Source organism: Esox lucius, chromosome 6, assembly GCF_011004845.1.
Source record: "Esox lucius isolate fEsoLuc1 chromosome 6, fEsoLuc1.pri, whole genome shotgun sequence".
Taxonomy (NCBI): Eukaryota; Metazoa; Chordata; class Actinopteri; order Esociformes; family Esocidae; genus Esox; species Esox lucius.
Window position 1 is genome coordinate 3,478,526 of NC_047574.1, and position 24,571 is coordinate 3,503,096.

General features: G+C 44.4%; 1 protein-coding gene across 3 annotated transcripts in view; it reads right to left on the bottom strand.

Annotated features, from left to right (window-relative positions):
* The window catches only part of macrod2 (mono-ADP ribosylhydrolase 2), a 659,853-nt gene that overhangs the window by 417,657 nt on the left and 217,625 nt on the right, over positions 1-24,571 (bottom strand). For all 3 annotated transcript variants that reach the window (XM_029120510.2, XM_029120511.2, XM_029120509.2), the window contains exon 5: positions 2,554-2,670. In XM_029120510.2, the coding sequence (XP_028976343.1) occupies positions 2,554-2,670 (117 nt within the window). The remainder of the gene's footprint in view (positions 1-2,553; positions 2,671-24,571) is intronic.

Here is a 24,571-nt window from a genome sequence, read left to right on the forward strand (position 1 = left end):
ATTTAAATTTCAATAAGTCTGCTTTATTTACATTTGCCCAGGGGTGAGAAATGTTTTTGTACAAAGAAAAATAGACAACAACTTCTAAATACATTTATTTTTATTCATAGGCCAGCTTTCAACCAAACTGCCGCAGACTCTGCTGTGTAATAAAGCCCATCCTTATTCTATAAAATGTCTCTTTCTATATTACGTGTGTACTGTACATGCATGCTTATGTAGATTTTTAAAATATGCACAGCTGAAAATTATGAGTGGGGTATTATCAACTAACAAGCCCACTTTGATTACAGTACCAGCTTATCAGAATGGAAAACACACAAACCTTTGTGTCCATTGTTTGACTTGGGCGTTGTAGCTGTTTTGTTCATTTTTCAGGGGGAACCAGAACACATTGTGAGGATTTGATAAATAGATCAAGTGAGAATAGAACAATCAGTGGTGACAGTGTCAGCACGGCTGCTCCAACACGGCAACAATCCTTCAAAATGTCTGAAAATGTTGATGGAAACTTACGATAGGGACCGCGTCCCAACATGCATCCTAGTTCATATGTAGTCCTGGTCAAACTTAGTGCCCTTTATAGGAAAATGGGAACCATTTTGGGACTCACTTAGTACAGTCTGTTCTCACTTAGTACAGTATGTTTTATAGTCCAAGCCACAGGCAGAAAGACAGCCAGGCATGGACGTCAAAAAAGCTGTCAGTTTCCAAGAGCAATCAACAGGGATGAGAATGAGAGGAGAAAAATCTTTTGTTAAAATGTTTTCTAGGCTGTGTATACTGGAGCAGAAGAGTGACTCATTAAAGGAAATAGGCAACTTAAAGATCTTTGCTAAAGGCCTAGTCACTCGATTTCTGAGATCCAGAGAGAAAAGAAAACCGAATGTAGACATTATTTTACTCTTTTCCTCCTGTGGTGGAGGCAGGAGATTGCTTCAAAGTCGTGATATGATGTGAAATAGCAGGTTATTAAACTATAACATAGCTAGGGTATTAAATTGTCACAGATCTCTGCCGGCGTGGCCGTAACAGGCAGTAGGATGCGTGCGTATTTTCTAGCAGTCAATGGGGCCGTCTGTCAGACCTGCATCCTGCATAAGTCTATCTGCTCGGCTGGTTTGACGTCTTTAAGGGACACAAAACGCAACACAATATCCCGCCAACGTCCATTTGCTTCCGGGCTTCCCTTCGATTCCACTGGCTCTTTGACGCTTGTCGCTGACCGAGTCCCAAATGGAACCCAATTCCCTACAGCCCAGGTTGTCAGAGAGCTCGGCTCCACAGGGGGCAAGGGCACCAGGGACTAGGGGTTCCTTTTAAGACCCCCCGTCTGTTTTATTACACATCCTCTCTACTGGATCAACCATAACCCAGCGTTGTTTTCCCAACTCGCCTTGAAATGGTGTTTGTGGCAGCTCTCTAAGCGGTAGGTACATTACAGATAATTACCCATGGACCTTAATCACCCCCCTTGCCCCTCCATTCCAGCTGTGTCCACACAAACACATTTCTTCATCCATTACCAGACAATTGCCTGCCTCTCGTTCTCCTTCTGTTCCTTCCCAGCTCCCTCCCTCCATGCATCCATTTCTCTCTCTCTCTCTCTCTCTCTCTGTCTGAATCTCCACCTCTATCTTTCTTTTTGTAATCTCTCTTTGTCTATCTCCATCTCTGTGGCACACATTCACACACGCATGCGCGCGTGCACCTCACAACTGCCACAAATATCAGGCATGGAAGACTTATGAGAACCATTAACCAGATAAATCAAGGATGAAATATCAATCAAATTACTACCTTATAATAATCCCCTCAATGTCTTTGTTCACAGGGCACTTCCCCAAGGGCCCCCTCCCCAGTGCACTAGTTATTACCACAGCCTTGGTAAGCCCTGAGGGAAGTGTGCACTTCCATTTTGGATGCAGGCCTTGTGTACAGATGGCACATTCAACAGGCCGCAGAACAACCCCCTACCAATCATAATAGCAATTACCCCGCTAATAATAAGAGCTCATTCATCTGTAATGGCCGATCGCTGCTAATAAACGATGATGGAACTGTTGTTCTGTTTTCCCAAAACTTGACAGAGAGTAACTAATGCGTGCAGGCGACTGTCGACTCGTTTGCTTGACAGAACGGGCCTGGCGACGGGACACTTCATCACGAAGCCAGAGCGACGTCCCCCGACGTGATTCGCCAGGTGCCGGGGGTGGGAGGCAGCGGTTTAACCTTCACAATAAGAGCACGGCTACTTATGAAAAACATAAATGGAAAATAAATCACTGTGTATCGTGTGGCTGCGTTGCCGGGCGATATTGATAATCCTGTATGCCGTCGGTCATGTTGTTCACATGTCCCTATTGGCTGCACTGGCCAGCAGCGACACACGCTGCTTTAACATGATCAACACGTTCAGCGACGTGTTTCTTGAGCGATGTGTTCAACGAGGATCATTCAGACTTAGCATGGTGTGAACCGTGTTTGCGGCGTCACATTGCCCTCGGCAGGGTCATTCACAACACGGTACACAGACAATTAACCAGGACTTACATCTAGATGGTAGGTCGTAGCCACCAGTGATCTTGGCGTTGCCGGTTTCACAGCCATTAAGCGTGTAGCACTCATCGTAGAGACAGGAGCCAGCCGCTTTGTGTATACAACCGTCCACTGTGGGGGGGAGAGAAGAAACGTCAGTACAGTATAGCCTAGTTGATACCGCTAATAACATCAATTAAAACTCAACTTCAGTGTTATTATCTACTTTGTATGGTTGTTCTTTGTGATTTCATACATTTTCTATGTTTATGACTCTTTCCGCGGCACTGACCTTGCCGTTCATCACATCAAATCATAATTATGATGACACGATAAAAATAGTTACATAAAAAAAAAGTTCTAACGGCTTTGTTCACACTGGCTGTTTGATGAGTCTCTAAGCCAAACCATACACACATTAAATAAAAAATCTGCTGCAGTCGTTGTGTGGATTTGTAGCCAAAATCAAATCGTATTTACTGGCTTGTGAGGGGTTTTATAGTTCTTTGGCACTTCCTGGGTGCTCTTGACAGTTTCACAAGAACATTTGGTAGCCAACTAGCCTTTTAAGTATTTACATAGAAATTATTGAGTGCGGCAGCAAGCTAAAAAGCTAGCTAGCTTTTAGACTGCTATGGCAAGCCAGGAATTAGTTGTTTTGAAAGTTGGATCATATTATCATTTGAGGCTTTAAAATTCTACATGACTTAAAACCTAGAAAGAAATGTTCCATGGCAGATACTGTTCTAGTCCACATACTGTATCTTCTGAGTGACAGGTAGCATAAACATTTATCAGCCATCACGTTTACATTCTAGTCATGTAGCTGGAACTATTAGCATCAAACCCACAGCCCTCGCTTTGCACTCTCTACCAACTGTAACTCAAAGAAAGCAAATAAACGCCATTCAAAACATCTGATGTGAGGCACACAAGCTTCAGAGGAGCCGACTTGATGTAGGCATGACATTTCAATGGATTCTATAGCAGAAACACCATAAGACAGGTTCCTTGAACACTTTGAAAATGCAATTCACTGTGTCCAGAGCCCAATGGCGCAGAAAACTGTCAGGGCAAAGACGAAGCAATGCAGCATCGCAGGTTAGCTATAACGAGAGGTCAAGCCATATAGGCAGGCAGATATTTAGCGGGAAGAGCAGTAGTTCAGACTCATGTCCATGCTACAGCAGTACATGGAAGAGCAGTAGTTCAGACTCATGTCCATGCTACAGCAGTACATGGAAGAGCAGTAGTTCAGACTCATGTCCATGCTACAGCAGTACATGGAAGATCAGTAGTTCAGACTCATGTCCATGCTACAGCAGTACATGGAAGAGCAGTAGTTCAGACTCATGTCCATGCTACAGCAGTACATGGAAGAGCAGTAGTTCAGACTCATGTCCATGCTACAGCAGTACATGGAAGATCAGTAGTTCAGACTCATGTCCATGCTACAGCAGTACATGGAAGAGCAGTAGTTCAGACTCATGTCCATGCTACAGCAGTACATGGAAGAGCAGTAGTTCAGACTCATGTCCATGCTACCACAAATCCCCATGTTCTTTTTTGCTTAGACAGACAGGGAGAATGAAGTGTGAGGAAGGACAAACACAGCGATTAGTTCTCCACAGCTCTTGAGACTTGGAACTTCAAAATTTTGAAAGTGTTATTTGCTCAGATCTGTCCAGACAGTCCTCTTCACCCTCTCTGCATTATCATAAGTGGCTTCTGGGTCTGTTGCAAGTGTTGCTCGTGTTATTTGGCCACTGTAGCAAAAGCCGCTCGTAAATATTGACAGAAAGAGCCACGGCCAGGAATAAATTAGCTTCTGTTTCTACGTGACTCCTAACACCTCTACAGAGTAGACACATGAACCCACCTACAATACACATGCACGCACAAACACACACACACACACACACCAACTTCCTGTTATCATCAGCTGGGGAACGGTTATGCAGTTCTGAACGGCAGGCTGTGGATGCTTTATTGGTTTATATCATGTTCTCTGTGGTAGGAGGACTAACTGTGTTACAACGTGGTTTTGTGTTCCCATTCTGTCGTATTCCTTCCTGGTTGATGGGTGTCACGCTTCCCCTGGGTAAAGCCCCGCCCACCAAGGTGTGTGCGTGTGTGTGTGTGCGTGCGTGTGTGTGTGAGAGAGATTCTACGGGTTAAGGCTGTTGGATGGTTTTGATGGATGGTACGTCTTACCAGAACAGGCAGACAGCTAGAAATCCACATTATCAGTCTCCCAGAGCCCAACGCCCCTCTGATAGTCTCTTATCAATCATAGTGAAACATCATAAAAAAGTCCTCGAGTTGTGCTGTAAAAACAATCCTCACACAGCGCTGCAGGACTGGGGGGAGACCAAGGGAAGGAGGCGCGGATGGATATATTTGCTGTGGGTTTAACACGGCGGAGAATAAGAGAGTGGAAGGAGCAGGAGGAGGACCAGTAGGAGGAAGAGGAAAGTGAGCAGATCCAGGGAGGACAAAAAACTGCATAAAGACAAAAAAAATAAGAAGCAAAGAGAATGATATGGAGGAGAGGAGGAAGAAGGAGAAGAAAAATGAGGAAGAGAAGCAACAAAAAGAAGGGGAAAAAACTACAAAAGAAGAGCAACACAGAGAGGAGGAGGAGTGCAGTAAAGGCATGGCTATCTTTATTTAGGCCTGGGAGGAGAAAGATCAAAAAAGGAGGCGTGGGAATAGACTTCCAGACTTGTATTTTCTAGGTGTCTCTGAGGGCTATAGTTTATCTGGAATCGACTAGCACTAAAATGGAGTGCTTTGCTGAGCGGTGGAAAAGGTCTGATTAGAGACATCACAGAGGGTTGCTCTTTCACTATCTCAGAATCATAGATGCCCCGATGGCTATAACCTTGGTAACCTTGACAAAGAGGCTAATCAGTCATCAAATCATAGCAAAAGGTCAGTTTTCACAAAATAAACATCCAATTGGTTGATTGTAGTCATTTTATTAACTGCAAGGCAATTTAGGCGCCATTTCTGAACGGATAGATTTATGGCTCGAGCAGGATCACAACCAAACCAGCATGCGTGGTTTTTGTATCGAGCCACAGCCCTCAGAGTCTTGAGTTCCAGCAGCATGCATCTGCTTGCCTGAGGAGATGAATGGGGTGTGTCTGGCTGACTGTGTGCGGTGTACGTGGCGGTTGTACCGAAAGTCCTCACAGCTTAAGTAACCCATGGCAAATTAAAAAAATGAGGAAAAATAGCCGATCTAATTCAGTTCAGAGAAAATAGAATTTTAAAAGGAAATGCAATTTCTACGCCACAAATTCCCCGAAAGTATAGTCAAGCAAGCGTGAGTGTACAAGTGTGTTTGTCTGCGTTTGTCTGACCCACAACAAAAGGTAAAGGGACAGTTCACTAAAATTAAATCTTATTCAGTGGATTTATTTCACAACCCCTGTTTCAAAATGCTAATGTTTTAGCACATGCAGCAGGAATCCCATCCCAATGTCATGGTAGCTATGGCTACCCAAATGACTAGGGCCTAACGTGCATTGTGGTATCTGTGGGACAGGGGGCCATTTAAGAAACATGAAAACCAACATACTAAAAGTGAACCCATTCAACTGAACAGTTTCCATTAACACATGATAAAACATGGCACTCTGTTCAATGTCAATGAGGTTTGATGATTAATGTACACACAGTTCTGTATCGCCGAGAATCTCCGATTATCTAATTATCTTCCACTTTTTTCCACACTAACATGACCAAACCACACGCTCGCTCGCTCGCTCGCGCTCTCTCTCTCTCTCTCTCTCTCTCTCACGCTTCCTCTCACTCTCTCTCTCTCCGATTACAAAGTGCAATAAGCAAGCTGAATATTAAGGCCCTCCTACAGGCTTATTATTGAATATTTTCCTTTCATAAAAGTTTTACTGTATGAAAAACTACAGTGGCAAAATATTTAACCGAGCAAAGGCCGCCCCCCTGGACTCGTCCCAGCAACAAAGGGAGACGTGACGAATTGTTAAGCTGAATCTTAATTCCGTAGCACTTCAAAGTCTTTCAGCACCTGGACACAATGTAGCAGGTCAGACTTTCCATGCTCCACGGACCCATGCGGTGCCACACCTCCAGCAGATGGTGAGTGAACCAGGTTTGCCAATTGGGAGTTCGCCTTCCCCATCCCCAAAGGCACATGTGCTCCCCAGTGATGGACGGCTCCTTCTCTCCAAGAACGCTGTGGAGCTGGAGATAGAGTATCAACACCTGGCCAGATAAGTTCTCAGAGAGCAGGTGAGACTTTCCATGCTCCGCGGGCCCCTGTGGTGCAACACCTCCAGCAGATGGAGAGTGAACCGGGTTTTCTCCTGAACCCAGGGACAAGTCAGCACGGAGCTGGCAGAAGTCTGAATTAGAAGTCAGGGTGGGGGTGGGAATGGGCCCCATCCCCATGGACCCCATTCCCACCCTGACGTCTAATTCAGACTTCTGGTCCTGTTCCGGCCTTGCCTAATATAACGACCCCAGGAACATGTGCACGGTGAACTGTTCTCAGAGCCAGGTAAATCCAGCAGGGAGTTGGGCAGAGCCTGGAAGACAGAGAACAGCCCATCCCACTCCATCGCCACACTCCGTCCCAGAGAAACCCCTCTTCTCCACAGGGAGTCGGAGCTCCTCCATCTTGTCCCCAGACACACGGCCTGCATCTCCAATCACCACATTCATCTCCTCTCTTCACACGAGCTCCTCCCTGCCCAGACACACACATCGCTCTCTGGGTAATATCGGTGTGGGGCCCAGGTAATCTATTGTCTATGACTGTTGTGGAGGACACAGTTCTGAGGAAGACACTCTGTTATTGGAGTGAGGTACAGGAGACACAGTCCTGTGCAGTTTGTCTAGGACAAACTGTGTCACACAAAAATGCTCCCACATTTAGATAACTAAAGTAAAAATGAGTGTGGGTGTATTTGTGTGTGTGTGTGTGTGTGTGAGTGTGTCTTTATGGTTGTCACTAATGCCTGTTCTCTTGTGCAGAATAAAGGATATGGTGAAGAAAAAGTAAATGTGAATGATGAGATGAAGGTCTTAGGGTGAAGGGAAGAAAGAATGAAGAGACATGCCTGGCGAAAGGATGATGAAGCTGGTTGAGGTTCAGGGTGAGTGCTAAGACACTGTGTTTACAGTTCGGTATAAGACTTCCTATTGTGTAAATGTGTGTGTGTGTCAGTGTGAGTGTATAAGAGTGTGTTGTCTGTGTGTGTCAGTGTGAATGTATAAGAGTGTGGGTGTGTGTATTTCTTTTTCTATACTCATGGGGACGAAATGTCCCCATGAGCATAGTAAAGCCTGAAAAATCTGACTCATGGGAACATTCAGGTCCCCACGAATTGAAGGTCAATTTCCAGCTCAGGGTTTAGGGTCAAACTTACAATTCATTTTAGAGTTAGGTCCAGGTGTTGTTGGTTGAGTTAAGGGTTAAGGTTAGGCATTACATCTAGGTACATTTTAGGCATAAATGTTACATTATTGAGGTTCATGCAATTTTGTTTTCAGGTCCCCATGAGGATATAAAGACAAACATGTGTCTGTGTGTGTGTGTGTGTCAGTGTGAGTGCATAAGTAAGTGTGTGTGTCAGTGTGAGTGCGTAAGTAAGTGTGTCTGTCAGTGTGAGTGTGTAAGTGTGTGTTTGTGTGTATGTGTGTGTGTGTGTGTCAGTGTGTTTGTGTAAGTGTGTGTGTGTGTGTATGTGTGTGTCAGTGTGTGTGTGCCTCCTGTCTCTGACAGAATGATGTTGACCAGGATGTTGGAGCTGTGCCCATACAGATGACCGTAAGTAGGAATAAAATGCTGACCAGATCATGCTGATTGCAGGGCATTCAGTCTTACCACACACACACACACACAGTCAGACACAAACACACTCAAGTACACACAGACTGACTACTCATCCCTGAACTACAATACAGACCTGCTACTCATCCTTACTGACCACTCATCCCTACATTACACTACAGATGGACAATTCATCCCAAGTCCCCTTTTGAGAAGAAGTGGTGATAATATACGAATACATACACATACAGTATACAGTATACTGTCAATGATCTTTTTTCAAACTGCCAGCAAAAACCAGACAAATCACCACAAATCACAATATAATGTCATCACCACACATCACCATAACATGTCATCACCACAACATGTCATCACCACACATCACCATAACATCTCATTACCACACATCACCATAACATCTCATCACCACACATCACCACAACATCTCATCACCACACATCACCACACCATCTCATCACCACACATCACCATAACATCTCATTACCACACATCACCATAACATCTCACATCATCACAACATCTCACATCACCACAAAATCACACCATCTCTCATCACCACACATCACCCCAACACCTCTCATCACCACACATCACCCCAACATCTTACATCACCACAACATCTCTCATCACCACACCATCTCACATCAACACACCATCTCACATCAACACAACATCTCACATCACCACAACATCTCTCATCACCACAACATCTTACATCACCACAACATCTCACATCACCACAACATCCCTCATCACCACAACATCTTACATCACCACACCATCTCACATCACCACAACATCCCTCATCACCACAACATCTTACATCACCACAACATCCCTCATCACCACAATATCAATGTATCTATCTTTAACCCTGTTTCTCTCTCCCTGTTTTTCTCTGTTTTCTAAATGTTAATAAACTGTGTCTGGTGTAAACCGCTGCAAATGGTTATGAGAATAAATCTCTCTCTCCTTGTCTCACTCTCTTCCTCTCTTTATCTCAACTCCTCCTCCTTGCGACAGCTACTAGAGTGTGAATGTGTGCGTTTGAACACGTGCACTACATATGCTATATGTCTGTATGTGTGTGGGTGGGAGTGTGTATATATGCGCGTATGTGCACATCTGTCTGTGTGTGGATATATGTGTGTGTGTGTGTGTGTGTGTTTGTGTCTGGGCATAAATGTGTGTGAGTAACCACAGTTTAGATGCCTTAGCAGAAGACGTTCTAATTTCACAGTTTCAGTCTACAGTTTCAGTCTACAGTTTCAGTCTACAGTTTCAGTCTACATCCTAAATGAAAACATAGATCTATATAAAGCTACAAGCCCAAAGGACTTCAGTCAAAAGTAGTGCACTACAAGAAGAGGGAGCCTTTGTGGACCCAGACTAAAGCTTCTGTTCCTTGTCCGCCCACACAAGCAGACAGACCTCTGGTGCACACACACACACACACACACACACACACACCCACGCGTTAATTTCCTCGGCTGTGGGCAGAGCATGTATCCATCGTCCGTGTGTGTCTGTCTGTGCGGCTCATTGAAACCCCTCCATTCATCTACATCACTCCAAACTCACTGGGATGGACTAACGAAGACAACTCTGGGACATCATCCCTCTCAACTAGGATGACAGCCAAAATCGGAGAGTGGGACGATGGATGAATAGAGGGAAGATGGGAAAACAAGTAAAAAGAGAGGGAAGAAAAGGAAGGAGAAGGGAGAGAGTGACTGTGCTTTCAGTTGTCTCCCCTCATGTATTCTCCTCTCCTTTTCTGACAGGGCATCTAAACCCCCCCCCACTCCCTTTCCTCCTCTCATTACAATACCCTGCTCTGAAATGGTGTCAGCTGCAATCTTCCCCTCCTAATGATTTCTCTGTTCCTCTGGGGGCTGGCAGGTTGGTAGGTTGGGGTTTCTGGACTGACTTCGAGAGTGGATGAGCACGGAGGAGGCGGGGGGCGGGGGGGTTGGGGGGGTGTATGAGGTGACATGGGGTGACGGAGGGGGTAGTGTGGCATGGGGGGGTGGGGGGGGGGGCGCCCATCCAGGGAGGAGGCAGAACATCTACCGTAACGTACTCTCATGGCTTTCTGTCTTAAGGAGAAGGCTCTGGATGAGAACGTCTGCTAAATGACTGGGATGCAAATGTGCCATCTCGGAACGCATCCCCTTTTCCTAAAAGCACAGCTGACAATTCCATGTCAACTAAGTTTGTATCCTGTATCCTTGGCAACAACATTAGCCAAAGAACTTGAATGGTCTGAGGCAGCAGGAGTTCGTGTTTTGTATCGGTGCCAACCCCCCCTTCCAGTCCCATGCCGCCCTCTTCTCCTCCTAATCCCCAACATCCCTCAGACTTTTTCAGGTTTTTCTCTCTCCCTCCATTCTTTTAATACCTCCATGATTAATGACACCATGTTCTAGTCAACTAATTTCACTGAGAAAGATAATGACAAGGATTAGTTTCTAATCAATCAGCCAATCACATTAGGTTGTATGTGGGTGTGTGCGTGTGTGTGTGTGTGTGTTTGTCTCTCATTCTTCGATGTTGGGATGGTAACTTTTGATGTGACCTAAACTCAAACAGTCAAAATAAAAAAGCCAGAAGTATCCAATCATCTACCTGAAACCCAACTGTAACAGATTACATATTATGTAAAACCTGCTGACACTAAGGAACATCAACAGAATCTACTATTGGGATGAACTAAACTGTACCAGTTCTTCTCAGTCCGGACTCAATATGTTGATCTAGTTCCTCTCTGTCCAGAATTAATTAACTGATCTAGCTCCTCTCTGTACAGAATTCATAAGCTGATCTAGTTCCTCTCAATCCAAAATGAATAAGCTGATCTAATTCCTCTCTGTCTGGAATTAATAAGCTGATCTAGTTCCTCTCGGTCCAGAATGAATAAGCTGATCTAGTTCCTCTCAATCCAAAATAAATAAGCTGATCTAGTTCCTCTCTGTCCAGAATTAATAAGCTGATCTAGTTCCTCTCTGTCCAGAATTAATAAGCTGATCTAGTTCCTCTCTGTCCAGAATGAATAAGCTGATCTAGTTCCTCTCTGTCCAGAATTAATAAGCTGATCTAGTTCCTCTCTGTCCAGAATGAATAAGCTGATCTAGTTCCTCTCTGTCCAGAATGAATAAGCTGATCTAGTTCCTCTCTGAATGCTAATTTAATTGTAGCATAGTGGTATCAGGGCAGAACAGTGGGGCTGGCAGAGTAAGGGGAGGGGGGGGGTAGGTTCATTACCAACTATTTTAAGAATTTAATAACAGCTATAAAATGATGATATCCACGCGTGAGACCCAGAAATAATTATAACCTATCCCCAGAGAACCCTATGTGAATACAAACATATAAAGAACACATCATATTCACAATCAAACCACTGGATAAACTGAAACACTTTACAGTTTATAGAAAATAAATCAAAATCCAAAATTGTATTCTTGTTTAAATTTTTTTCATCAAAACAATTGAAGACCAACAACAGGAATAGAACAACTACAACTGGAGAAGGAGGTTCACACGCATCCACACACACCTACACACACAAACACACACACACACACACACACACACAAAGAGACACTAAAACACACACACACAATAAAAGTCTCTATTTCACTTTCAGAACGAGGGGCCATCTCCAGGGTTATAAAGGGCCCCCAGGCCAGGGTACAGACACACAACTGGCCTTTCCAACTCGGGGCGAAAAACTTGAGGTCATTGAGGTTAAGGTTGGTTCAGGGTTAGGGTTATGTTTAGGCCAAGGGAACAGGGAAAAACAAAGGTGTGTGTGTGTGTCTGTGTGTAGCAGCTGTGGACGGCCCGGTGCCAGACCCCCACTGTGAGCTGATCCCAGAGACAGTTGAGGTCCTGGACGGGAAGTTATTTCAACTGCTGGACATGTTCCTCTGACCACTCGGAGGTGTGTCAGAGTCTCTGTGTACTGAACCACTCACGGGTAAATGTGTCTCTGCATTCTCCACATTCTAGATGGTTCCGCTAGACCTCTGCTCCTCTGTCTACCGTAACGCTGTGACAATAGGCTTCCTATCACACCGTCTGTCTGTCACCTCATCTTTGTCTTTTCATTTCTGAAAGTGCCAAACTTAACACTCATTCTCCCAAAGTCAAAACTCCACATATAACTACCGTCACTCACACAGACACACACACACACAAACACACACACACAGAGTACAAACACACAGACAAATATTTCACCTTTCTCTTCCACCACCAATATCACACTCATGTTTTATGTTTGACCTTTGACTCTTCATATAGTCTCATACTAGAAAAAAGCAGCGTGTTGATGTGGTCATTATCAACCTCCTACCAGCCAAAATGACTTTTCCCAGCTTTACAATTACTGCTCCCTGGAAGGCAGTTAGGTGTGTGTGTGTGTCTGTGTGTGTGTGAGAGAGTATGTGTGTGTGTGTGTGTTTTTATGTGGTCTGTGTGTGTGTGTGTCTGTGTGTGTGTGTGTACACACAACTTGTGGTGGGGCCTAACAGTCTGTGCAGGGGAACATTTGACCTTGTGGGGACATTTAACTCAGGAAAAAGACAGTTATTGGGTTGCAGTGTGATTAGTTGTAGGGTTAGGTTAAGACTAGGTTTAGTTTAGTTTTAGGGTTCGGGAAAATAGAATTCAGGATGGGAATAGTGTTTTGGGTTCACACAAAGACAGTCAGATGTGTGAATGTGCTCATGTACCAGGCATGCTGTGATAAACCACCCTGGTAATATATATATAAACCACCCTTGATCCAGCTCATTATGTTTCCTCACTACATTAACTTGTTCTTCATGAATACAGCAAGACACATTTACACCAAGTCGACTAGAATGGAACAATGAAGACATTTTAGAAATGTGTGACATAATATGAAGAGCATCAACAGTAACATCCTCATCAACAACATCATCAACAACAACATCAACAGCAAAAACAACAACAACAATATCTATCTATACACTCACCTAAAGGATTATTAGGAACACCTGTTCAATTTCTCAATAATGCATTTATCTAATCAACCAAACACTTGGCAGTTGCTTCAATGCATTTAGGGGTGTGGTCCTGGTCAAGACAATCTCCTGAACTCCAAACTGAATGTCAGAATGGGAAAGAAAGGTGATTTAATCAATTTTGAGCGTGGCATGGTTGTTGGTGCCAGACGGGCCGGTCTGAGTATTTCACAATCTGCTCAGTTACTGGGATTTTCACGCACAACCATTTCTAGGGTTTAGAATGGTGTGAAAAGGGAAAAACATCCAGTATGCGGCAGTCCTGTGGGCGAAAATGCCTTGTTGATGCTTGAGGTCAGAGGAGAATGGGCCGACTGATTCAAGCTGATAGAAGAGAAACTTTGACTGAAATAACCACTCGTTACAACCGAGGTATGCAGCAAAGCATTTGTGAAGCCACAACACGCACAACCTTGAGGCGGATGGGCTACAACAGCAGAAGACCCCACCGGGTACCACTCATCTCCACTACAAATCGGAAAAAGAGGCTACAATTTGCACGAGCTCACCAAAATTGGACAGTTGAAGACTGGAAGAATGTTGCCTGGTCTGATGAGTCTCGATTTCTGGCCCCTTAGTGCCAATTGGGCATCGTTTAAATGCCACGGCCTACCTGAGCATTGTTTCTGACCATGTCCATCCCTTTATGACCACCATGTACCCATCCTCTGATGGCTACTTCCAGCAGGATAATGCACCATGTCACCAATTCAAATTGGTTTCTTGAACATGACAATGAGTTCACTGTACTGAAATGGCCCCCACAGTCACCAGATCTCAACCCAATACAGCATCTTTGGGATGTGGTGGAACGGGAGCTTCGTGCCCTGGATGTGCATCCCACAAATCTCCATCAACTGCAAGATGCTATCCTATCAATATGGGCCAACATTTCTAAAGAATGCTTTCAGCACCTTGTTGAATCAATGCCACGTAGAATTAAGGCAGTTCTGAAGGCGAAAGGGGGTCAAACACAGTATTAGTATGTTGTTCCTAATAATCCTTTAGGTGAGTGTATATATATATATATTCATCTTTTAATTGTATTTTGGTAGGCCTTGAGTGTGCAGCGTGGACAGCTCTTTTGACTTTATTGTCCCAATACTTACGGAAGGCACTGTAAATGCATACACAGGATAGACAATCTGTCATCACACTCTCTGAAGGACTACTGGTTCTCACGAGCGCAGCAATACACACACACACACACACACACACACACACAAACACACAGAGAGACAGGCACAGTGCAACATCTTCATGACCCAAGTCTAACAGCAGTGATGTAGCACTCTAACCACCCCTCCCAGACCTTTCCTCAGAGTTTCCTCCGACTGAACACTTAGCAGTCTCGGAGGAGATCGATTGAACCAACACACATTTTAAACGACACGTAATTAAATGTCCCCTTCTGTAGAAAGCTGCCCTAATTTCTCTGCCTGCGTGACAAATTGCACTCTATTTCCTAACTGGGCCATAGGGGCTCTGTTTAAAAGATGTGCCATGTTTGGAGGAGGGGGCCATTTAGGACTCGGCCTTCAAGAGGTTGTGCTAATAAGGGACAGACTAATGTAGTGACAACACTCTGAGGTTAGGAGAAATGCAACGCTCCAAGCAGACTCATCGCAGGCTATTTAATCATAAATTACTTCTGGTGTACAAAGTTCAGTGTTGTGTCGCCTGAAGGAGCTTGATGGTGGAAGACATCCCATACCAGCCAGACCAGGAGGTGAGTTGGCAGATCTCTGGGAGAGAGGATTTCTGCTCAACAGGTCGCTACAGCAGGCCGAAGGTGTGTGTGTGTGTGTGTGTGTGAGTGTATGTGTGTAGCATGCCTATCTGTCTCTCTACCTCTGTCAGTCTGTCCAACTGTATTATGGTTGCAAAAAAGCGATTCCTGACCGGTAAGAGGAAAGGCAAGACAAAATAAAGGCCACTGATTCAGGCTGAAATGCACCAACATCTGGTCCTATTGTGCTGAGCTGGCTGCCTGGAGCCAATCAAGGACCAGGTCATCAGCCAAGCCTTCAGACTATCCAACCTACTCTGGAGTTTAAGAAAACACCTAGTCTGATAAGGACGTTTTCAGTTGCTACATGTACATGTCTACCTCTGGAATCTCATTGCTGCGATCCCTGCATTTCAGTTGCATATGCATCTTCATTCGCCTTCATGGCACATCTATACATTCCACCTGTAATATACATCTACTTTATACTTGTACATTTCCTGCCCTCTTCTATTTGCATTTCTGGTTAGAGGCTAACTGCATTTCGTTGTACTGAACTTGTTCTGTTCCGTGACAATAGAGTTGAATCTAATCTAGTACCAGAACATGGGTTGAAGGACAAACTGAAGTGTGATTAGGCTGAACGGTAAATTTTCAATTTGCTGATGACAATTACTGTATTATTTTCCTAACTGACATTTGTAAAAAAACAGATGAAAGCAAAACATATACAGAAAAAATGTACAGCATGTTGCTAGATTCGGGGGAAGACATGTTTACTGTTTCTAATGGATCCTTGAATAAACAGGAAAATCACACTGACTTCTCCTGTGATCATACGGGGGACCGTTTAATTAAATCTCAACAGCTCCTGAGTATATTATTACAACATACTGAAAATTGGGTCTAATGTCCAGTATGTGCCGATACGTGTCCCATGGCATCAACCCCACTCGCTTCCAGACCTGGACATTCATGGCTAACTGAAGAATGATAGTAATTCAGCTGAAAGTATAACTTATTTCTATATACTTTCTCCAAAACTAGGGAGGACATTTGAGTTTGACATCACATTCAGCAAGTTTTGAATTTAATCCAATACTTTATCGGATCAATCTATGAAAAACAGTAAAAAAACCCAGAGAGCCGAACGTGGGTTGACCTTGAAGAGTGACCCGTCAGCTGCTGATACCATCAACTGTGGTTGGTAGGCAGCGGTACTGGAGAACATGTCAGCTGTTTAACTCTCTGGTGGTACAGGAGAACATGTCAGCCGGGTAACTCTCTGGTGGTACGGGCGAACATGTCAGCCGGGTAACTCTCTGGTAGTATGGGAGAACATGTCAGCTGGTTAGCTCTCTGGTGGTCATAAATGAATACAGATGATGAATCCCAAAGAGAACACTACGTTCAACATACTGGGCTTCTTCCCATCCGGAGTGCCCGTAGAGACCAAGCAGTACAGAGCTCTGGGACTAGTGCACTAACAAGGAAATAGGGGTCTGTTTGGAACGCATGCAGAAAATCCAGGGGCTTAAGTGTTTATGTTTTTAAAGTATGCCGACCGACGGCTGGGCGCTAGAGCCTAAATCCCTGGGAGTGATAACAGCTAACCCAGAGATATCTCTTAATTGAGTTTAGTGCTTTAATTTGGGGTCTGATTCCCTGAAAAGCAAACAGTTTGAAGAGTCTGTGTCTACTTCTGAAATGGCTCCATATTCCATGTATGCACAACTGTGTGTGTGTGTGTGTGTGTGTGACACTGTTTGTGTGAGAGTGCGCATTTTAGGGTGTGTGCATGCATGACGGACCGTGTGCGCATTTCTGAGCTTGTTAAATGAATTGATTACTTACGTTAGTTAATCTAGTTAAAAACAGCTGCCATTTAACAACGTTTAAATATCAGCAGGAAGGCCAGGGATAAACACACTTATGAATAAATAACTATTCCGTCTGCGTCCCAGATGACACGTATAGATTCAGCTCCAGTCCGCTGTGCTGGGAACAGGGAGCGACGTGGGAACCATAAGCTGTTGAATCAATAGTTTCTGAAGAACCAGCAGAGTGGGTCTTTTTTTAAATGAGATTAGTTCCATTCTGCAGGTGATTATTAAAATTGCATTATGGTGGCGGCGTTGTCAACAAGACGTTTAGGAGTAAACAGAGAACAAGGGTACACGAGGGACCTGAACATCAACGAGCGACCTGAACATCAACGAGCGACCTGAACACTGTCGAGTCATTCAGACGTTGATGTTTACCGAACAAAGCCTTTACACAAGGATATAATTCAGAGCAGGCTAACGTTTTTTTGTTTGTTTTTTTATCATCAGACTGCCGTTAAATCAATGTGCAACAAACCTAACTGTTTGGAGATTGCAGTTTTAACTACATCTGAAAAACATAAAACCTCTGGATATTTACTCTTTGACTGTTTTACATTACCTGCGTCTTTGCCCACTGACATGTAATACAGGTTTGAGGATTACCTCGAGGATGACAAATGTGCTATTGACATAAAGCTCTGACTCTGTCTGCCGTCCAGACACCCCCCCACCGGTAAGTGATCAGTGTATAAACAGAGAAGACAGAAGGCAAGAGAAGAAGACCAGCTGGAGTGGACTGGCCCTCTGGCAATTTGGTCATAAGCCAGACGGGTCAGTTTACATTTGAACAGTGGGCCTGTTTGACTTTTCTGTTTTCCCAGTATAATATCCGTTGTCTGGTTTATAATTGGAGCACACAGAGAGATAAACGGTCGGTGTGGGGGGTCGAGGAACAACACGTTCCCGGATGTCAGCTATGCCAGGGCCGATTCCTGATCCCAGTCCGCCGCTGAAGACCAGAGTAAGTGACCGCCGGAGCCCAGCAGACCTGAGTTGACATCTGAAATCATCTCAAATACTTTGTCCGTGCTTGACTGAGCTTGACTGGCTTTAATGGACCCACAGATTATTTCACAAACCGCAGAAGCCTGCCCATATAAGGCACTCCACGTAGACCAAGGCCAACGTTCAAAGTGTTTTAAAAGAGCGGTGTTAAACGCTGTTTGAACCCCTGCAGCCCTCTTCGGCCCGTCTGGACCAGCCAAGAGCAGAGAGGAAGGAATCTCTTAGTGATTTATCTGACAGGGTCCCTGACAACTTTCCCGTCGACTCCCAGAGTGGGCAATCTATTAATTGAGTCTAAGACAGGGCTGGGGAGATGGAGCTCAAGCAGCTGTCCACTCAAACACAGACAGAGAGACAAAGAGGGAGAATGAGAGGAAATAAAGACACAGACACACACACACATAGTCACACAAACACACACAGAGACACACACACACAGAGACATGCTCACGTGTGTGTGCGCGAGTCCCCAGACCTTCTCAGACAACATCACCAGCTGTGAGGCACAAATCAAATGGCCGGCGCTGGTCGGCGCCGACCACTAGCCCACCTTCACCTCACAGACAGACGGTGAGTGAAGTGGTTGCCAGTTCACCTGACCTCTGGTACCGGCCAAGGACATTTACATGGGGGGGAGCTTTGTGTGGTATGTCTTTCAAGTGTTTTTGTCTGTTTAGTGCTACACTTCAGGAAGGATGAGACCATGATCAGGATGGATACATGCCTTCAATGTCAGTGCAACACCACGTCTCATAGTCCTGATAGTCCACATCTCATAGTCCTGATAGTCCACAGCCATAGTCCTGATAGTCCACAGCCATAGTCCTGATAGTCCATATCTCATAGTCCTGATAGTCCACAGCCATAGTCCTGATAGTCCACAGCCATAGTCCTGATAGTCCATGTCTCATAGTCCTGATAGTCCACAGCCATAGTCCTGATAGTCCATGTCTCATAGTCCTGATAGTCCACGTCTCATAGTCCTGATAGTCCACATCCATAGTCCTGATAGTCCACAGCCATAGTCCTGATAGTCCACAGCCATAGTCCTGATAGTCCATGTCTCATAGTCCTGATAGTCCACAGCCATAGTCCTGATAGTCCATGTCTCATAGTCCTGATAGTCCACGTCTCATAGACCTGATAGTCCATAGCCATAGTCCTGATAGTCCACATCTCATAGTCCTGATAGTCCACGTCCATAGTCCATGTCTCATAGTTATAATAGTCCATGTCTCATAGTCCTGATAGTCCACGTCTCATAGTCCTGATAGTCCACGTCCATAGTCCATGTCTCATAGTCATAATAGTCCATGTCTCATAGTCCTGAGAGTCCATGTCTCATAGTCCTGATAGTAAACATCTCATAGTCCTGATAGTCCACATCTCATAGTCCATGTCTCATAGTCCGGAGGAGACATTTCGGCATCAGCAGGGTCCGGGTTGCCGCAGGTTATCGAGTAATCAATATTAGAAACATATAACTGTGTGAACTATTTCACATAACTTTGTGTGTCGAGGGAGGGGCGTCAAGGGCTTCAATGTGAATGCATTTCTTTAAAGGAAGAAGCTAAATAAGTAAAGATGTTTATCCTGGACACCCAGCAGCCAGCAACACAACAACAGACCTCAGCTCGTTACGTTCCATGTGAAAGGCTCTGGGCTCTATTCCATCTTTACAGAGATGGGAGCAACACAGACAACAAAAGTGTAACGGGAATTTCAGACTGGGAGAAAGATTGTGCAGACACTCAGCGTCCTGAGGTACACATGTATGCCCTCAGTACACTTCCCACAGGGCATAAGTCCCACTGTTCTGAACTCTTCACAGAAAATCCATTGTTTTGTGCTCCGATTGTGACATTTTCCTAACCCAACGTGAAGTGGGGCATAATCTAGCCCAAATGCCGTCCCTCTCTTCTGCCCTGCATTTCAAAAGGTATCTGGATATCACCCATTGAGTAGGGTTACATGCATAGCAAATAGAAGGCATATAATATAATGGGAATAGTGCCCATTCAAATTAAAATGTCAGTCCTATTAAAGGTGGATTCCAGGATTTCTGTCCACTTTGTAGAAGTAGCACTGTTGAGACAAACAGGTCCCTGAAAATTGGGTCTAATGTCCAGTATGTGCCGATACGTGTCCCATGGCATCAACCCCACTCGCTTCCAGACCTGGACATTCATGGCTAACTGAAGAATGATAGTAATTCAGCTGAATTACAAACACCATTTTACATCCAGTCTAAAACAGTAAAAGAAAAGTAACTTGTTATTATGTCCCAGACATAAATATTTTCCAATCCAACAGGTTTAGACACCTTTTGTAAAGCTGTTCCCAGGTTGGTGACAGGAGAATTCAGGATCAGGCCCTAACATGGTCAAGGCATTGTCCTAATGTGGACACAGTGTTGTCCTAACGTGGTCAGGGTGTTGTCCTAATGTGGTCACAGTGTTGTCCTAATGTGATCACAGTGTTGACCTAATGTGCTCACAATGTTGCCCTAACATGGTCACAGTGTTGTCCTAACATGACTACAGTGTTGTCCTAACATGGTCACAGTGTTGTCCTGACATAGTCGCAGTGTTGTCCTAACATGGTCACAGTGTTGTCCTAACATGGTCACAGTGTTGTCCTGACATAGTCGCAGTGTTGTCCTAACATGGTCACAGCGTTGTCCTAACATGGTCACAGTGTTGTCCTAACATGGTCACTGTGTTTTGTCTCAACAGTGTTGACCTAACATGTTCACAGTGTTGTCATAACATGGTCACAGTGTTGTCCTAACATGGTCACAATGGTTTCTCTCCACAGTGTTGACCTAACATGTTCACAGTGTTTTGTCTCCACAGTGTTGACCTAACATGGTCACAGTGTTGCCCTAACACGTTCACAGTGTTGTCCGAACATGATTACAACATTCTCCTAACATGGTCACAGTGTTTTCTCTCCACAGTGTTGCCCTAACATGTTCACAGTGTTGCCATAACATGATCACAGTGTTGCCCTAACATGTTCAAAGTGTTTTCTCTCCACAGTGTTGCCCTAATATGTTCACAGTGTTGCCATAACATGATCACAGCATTGTCCTAACATGGTCACAGTGTTTTCTTTCCACAGTGCTGACCTAACATGGTCACAGTGTTGTCCTAACATGGTCACAGTGTTTTCTCTCCACAGTGTTGACCTAACATGTTCACAGTGTTGTCCTAACATGATCACAGCATTGTCCTAACATGGTCACAGTGGTTACTCTCCACAGTGTTGACCTAACATGGTCACAGCGTTGTCCTAACACGGTCACAGTGGTTACTCTCCACAGTGATGACCGAGGCCAACCACCCCCACTCCAGGGTCCTGACAGGATAGTCCAGGATTAGCATAAATGGCTGTTATAATTATACATCTTGATGCTGGTCTGTTTCTACTGGTCCTTTTAATTAAGTGGATTAGTATCCCTCAGGGAAAATTAGCTTTATAATACTTACACGGCTTTTTGACTCTTACCAGCCAGACTTTCTTTTTCTTCCGCAGAATGGAAAGGCCCCATATTTAAATCCCTTCTCTTTCATGCATATGCCTTCTAAGGCTTGGCCTCACTTTTGTTCTCTCAAGCCATAGTGTCAGTGTGACAATGGGAAAAATGTAACTTGTTTCAAACCCTGACAATATGTAATAGTACAATCTAGCCATGTTGAAATGAGGTTGATCTATTGCCAGTACGGTGAGGCGATGCTAAAAGCTGCTTCGTCAGCCAGAACGGTAAGAGGTTCCTCTGCCAAGAGAACAGCCGAGGGATCTGGGCGAGGTGTCAGGTTAGTCTATCTGATCTGTGAGGGTAATCCAGTCCCCTGTCAGGAGCTGACTCTGTGAGTGACAGCCGAGGGGGAGGGGAAAATACAGCTGGAAACGCGCGGTCACCCCCTCATTCAGCCGTGTCTCTGGAGACCCCCCCCCCAGGGGCCCGGATCTCGTGGTCACGCGTGTGGCCAAGCAGCGCCAGGCCTGTTCGGATCCACCATAAACACCCGTTTAGGATTAATGAGAGAAATGCAGCAAGGAGCTCACGAATCTGGTCATAAGAAGGCCTGAGGCCCACTGTTTAAAAACAAGCCAAATGGGACCCAGTAACAAGGGCGAGGGGGCTGGGACAGGTAAAGAAGCCTCCGTCAGGTCAAAGATCGACAAATTGTGAGTTTGGGTTTTAAAAAACCCTTAATTGGATCAGAGACACCTGAATAAAGCAATATAAAAAAAGAAAAAGGTGAAATGGGATTTAAAAGGACAACTTCAAATCGTACCCCTCATTAGCTGAGCACAACTTGAATTCCTTCAGTTCTCCACATGAAAACAAGAGTGACAGAGACAGAGAGACAGAGAGTGAAAGAGAGAAATGGTATGGATTATTATTATTTTTTTCTTTATGAGTATGCCTTCTGATGTCAAATAAATCCTCATTAGTTCTTACTGTACGCTTAAATCACAGAAGAAGTCAAAAGAAACATTCGCATTAACAACTAATATTGCATGGTTTGTGATTTATTTCAATTTTAACTGTAAGGAAAATGATGACGAGTAGTGGGAAAATGCACATTACCCATTTGGACACTTAAATGGCACCCTATTTCCTTTATAGTGCCCTACTGTTAAACAGAGCCCAAGGACTAGTGTGCGGAAATAGTTTTTTTGGGACACAGCCCTTGTTGAATCCAGCCCTCCCTGTAGCTTTCTGATCCAAACTCTGTATCCCCCCTGAGTAATCTGCAGTTAATGACGCCTCCTATCTAAAAGATTACTATAGATGATTGGACAACCTGACCGCCAGAGTCCTCAGTTTGGAAATAAACCACCTTCTTTTCTCAGAATAATGAAATACTTTAGGGGGGGGGGGTTAAGGGCTCAACGCACCCAAATCCATATGTAGCTTACTACATTTGACCACAGTCGTAAAGACCCCATAGAGCCTGGTCTGAAGGAGTGCATTAGCGCCCTAATCTGGAGATGCAGTCGCCTGTCAGCCCAGTGATCTCCCAGGAAACTGTTAGAGCGGTATGATCCAGACCCCACAAATAAAACCAAAACAATCAACACTACATTAGAAAAGAAGTGGTACACATTACAAAGAGGCGCTGAAGAATAAAAGCCATCAGACAGGCAAAGAATAAAAAGAACAAGCTCACCAGTCTATATGAACTATAGCTTTTGGTATTTCATATAGCCTGCTATTTAAAAGGTCTACTATACATGACCAGAGCACCTGATCTCGCACTTCAAGTTGTCGGGTAGGACAAGCAGTTTGAATTCAGTGATCCACTCGGGTTTTGTTCAGGTCCTCTGGGGGGGCCTGGGGGATGGCTTGTGCGTGTATTTCCAATACCATCCACTAGGGGCAATGTGAGCATCTCTTACAAGGGGTGGGTAAAACAAGGCCTGTGGATCTATACAATACAATCTGCAATGCTAATTAACCAACAGTCAGGCGGTGACCGACAAGGTGAAACCAGCCTACAGGGCAGACAGCTTCTCTCCCTCCCTTTATCCCTGTCCTTCAGTCTCTCTATGCCTCCCTTTCTCTGGCTCTCTCTTTTTACTATGCTAATAGGATGATCCCACACATTCTGACCAAGTGGTGCTAGTAGAAACATTTTCAGCCATTATTATTATAACTATCATTTCGGTTTGAAAAGACATTCGAGGCCACATCTCTAAATAAAGATAGAAAGTATGTAAACATAATAATGGGCCGAAATATTTTTCAATGGTTATCCTTTTTCTGGACCGCGAGCTGCTCTGACAACAAAAACAGAAACGATAAAAGAAAATAAATGAGACTCTCCACAGAATTTTTAAATCCCAATGTGGCTCTTCAGCCAGAGTTACTGCCCACTCTGTTCTATGACTATCTAGCACACTCCCAGCTGGCTAAGGAGTGGGCCAGCAGAACGGATGGCACTGGAATAAATTGACTTTTTTCAGACATGCATGCCTATGCAGGCACACTTTCTGTCTGTCGCCTTTCCTGACTGTCTCTGTGTCTGTCTGTCTGGGTGTGCATTTCATACCTATCCTCTCACCCGGTTTCCTTGTATTGTCTTTAATATATTAAAGACAATACAATATATTGAAGGATAATCTTAATACAATGTTATAGGGAGAAAAATGCTGATACCATGCACAAACTGATTAGAAAATCATTAAAACATTTTTGATAAAATTGCATATTTTGGACAAATGTAGTAAAATGCCTCAATTGACAGCTTCCAAAAATTGCAGAAGAATGACACAATCCTTTTAAAATATGAGAATGTATCCAAATGACAAATAAAAAGTACAAAAACATAGAAGCATAACAAAAATACCCACCAAAAGCAATGTGTGTGTCTACGCGTGCATGGGACAAATGTAGAAAAAAGATGCAGTATACTATGAATCACATACATGGTAACATTCATTCACCGACTCTGGTACAAACATGGTTTGGCTCAGTCTGGCCCAGTCTGGTTCGGTCTGG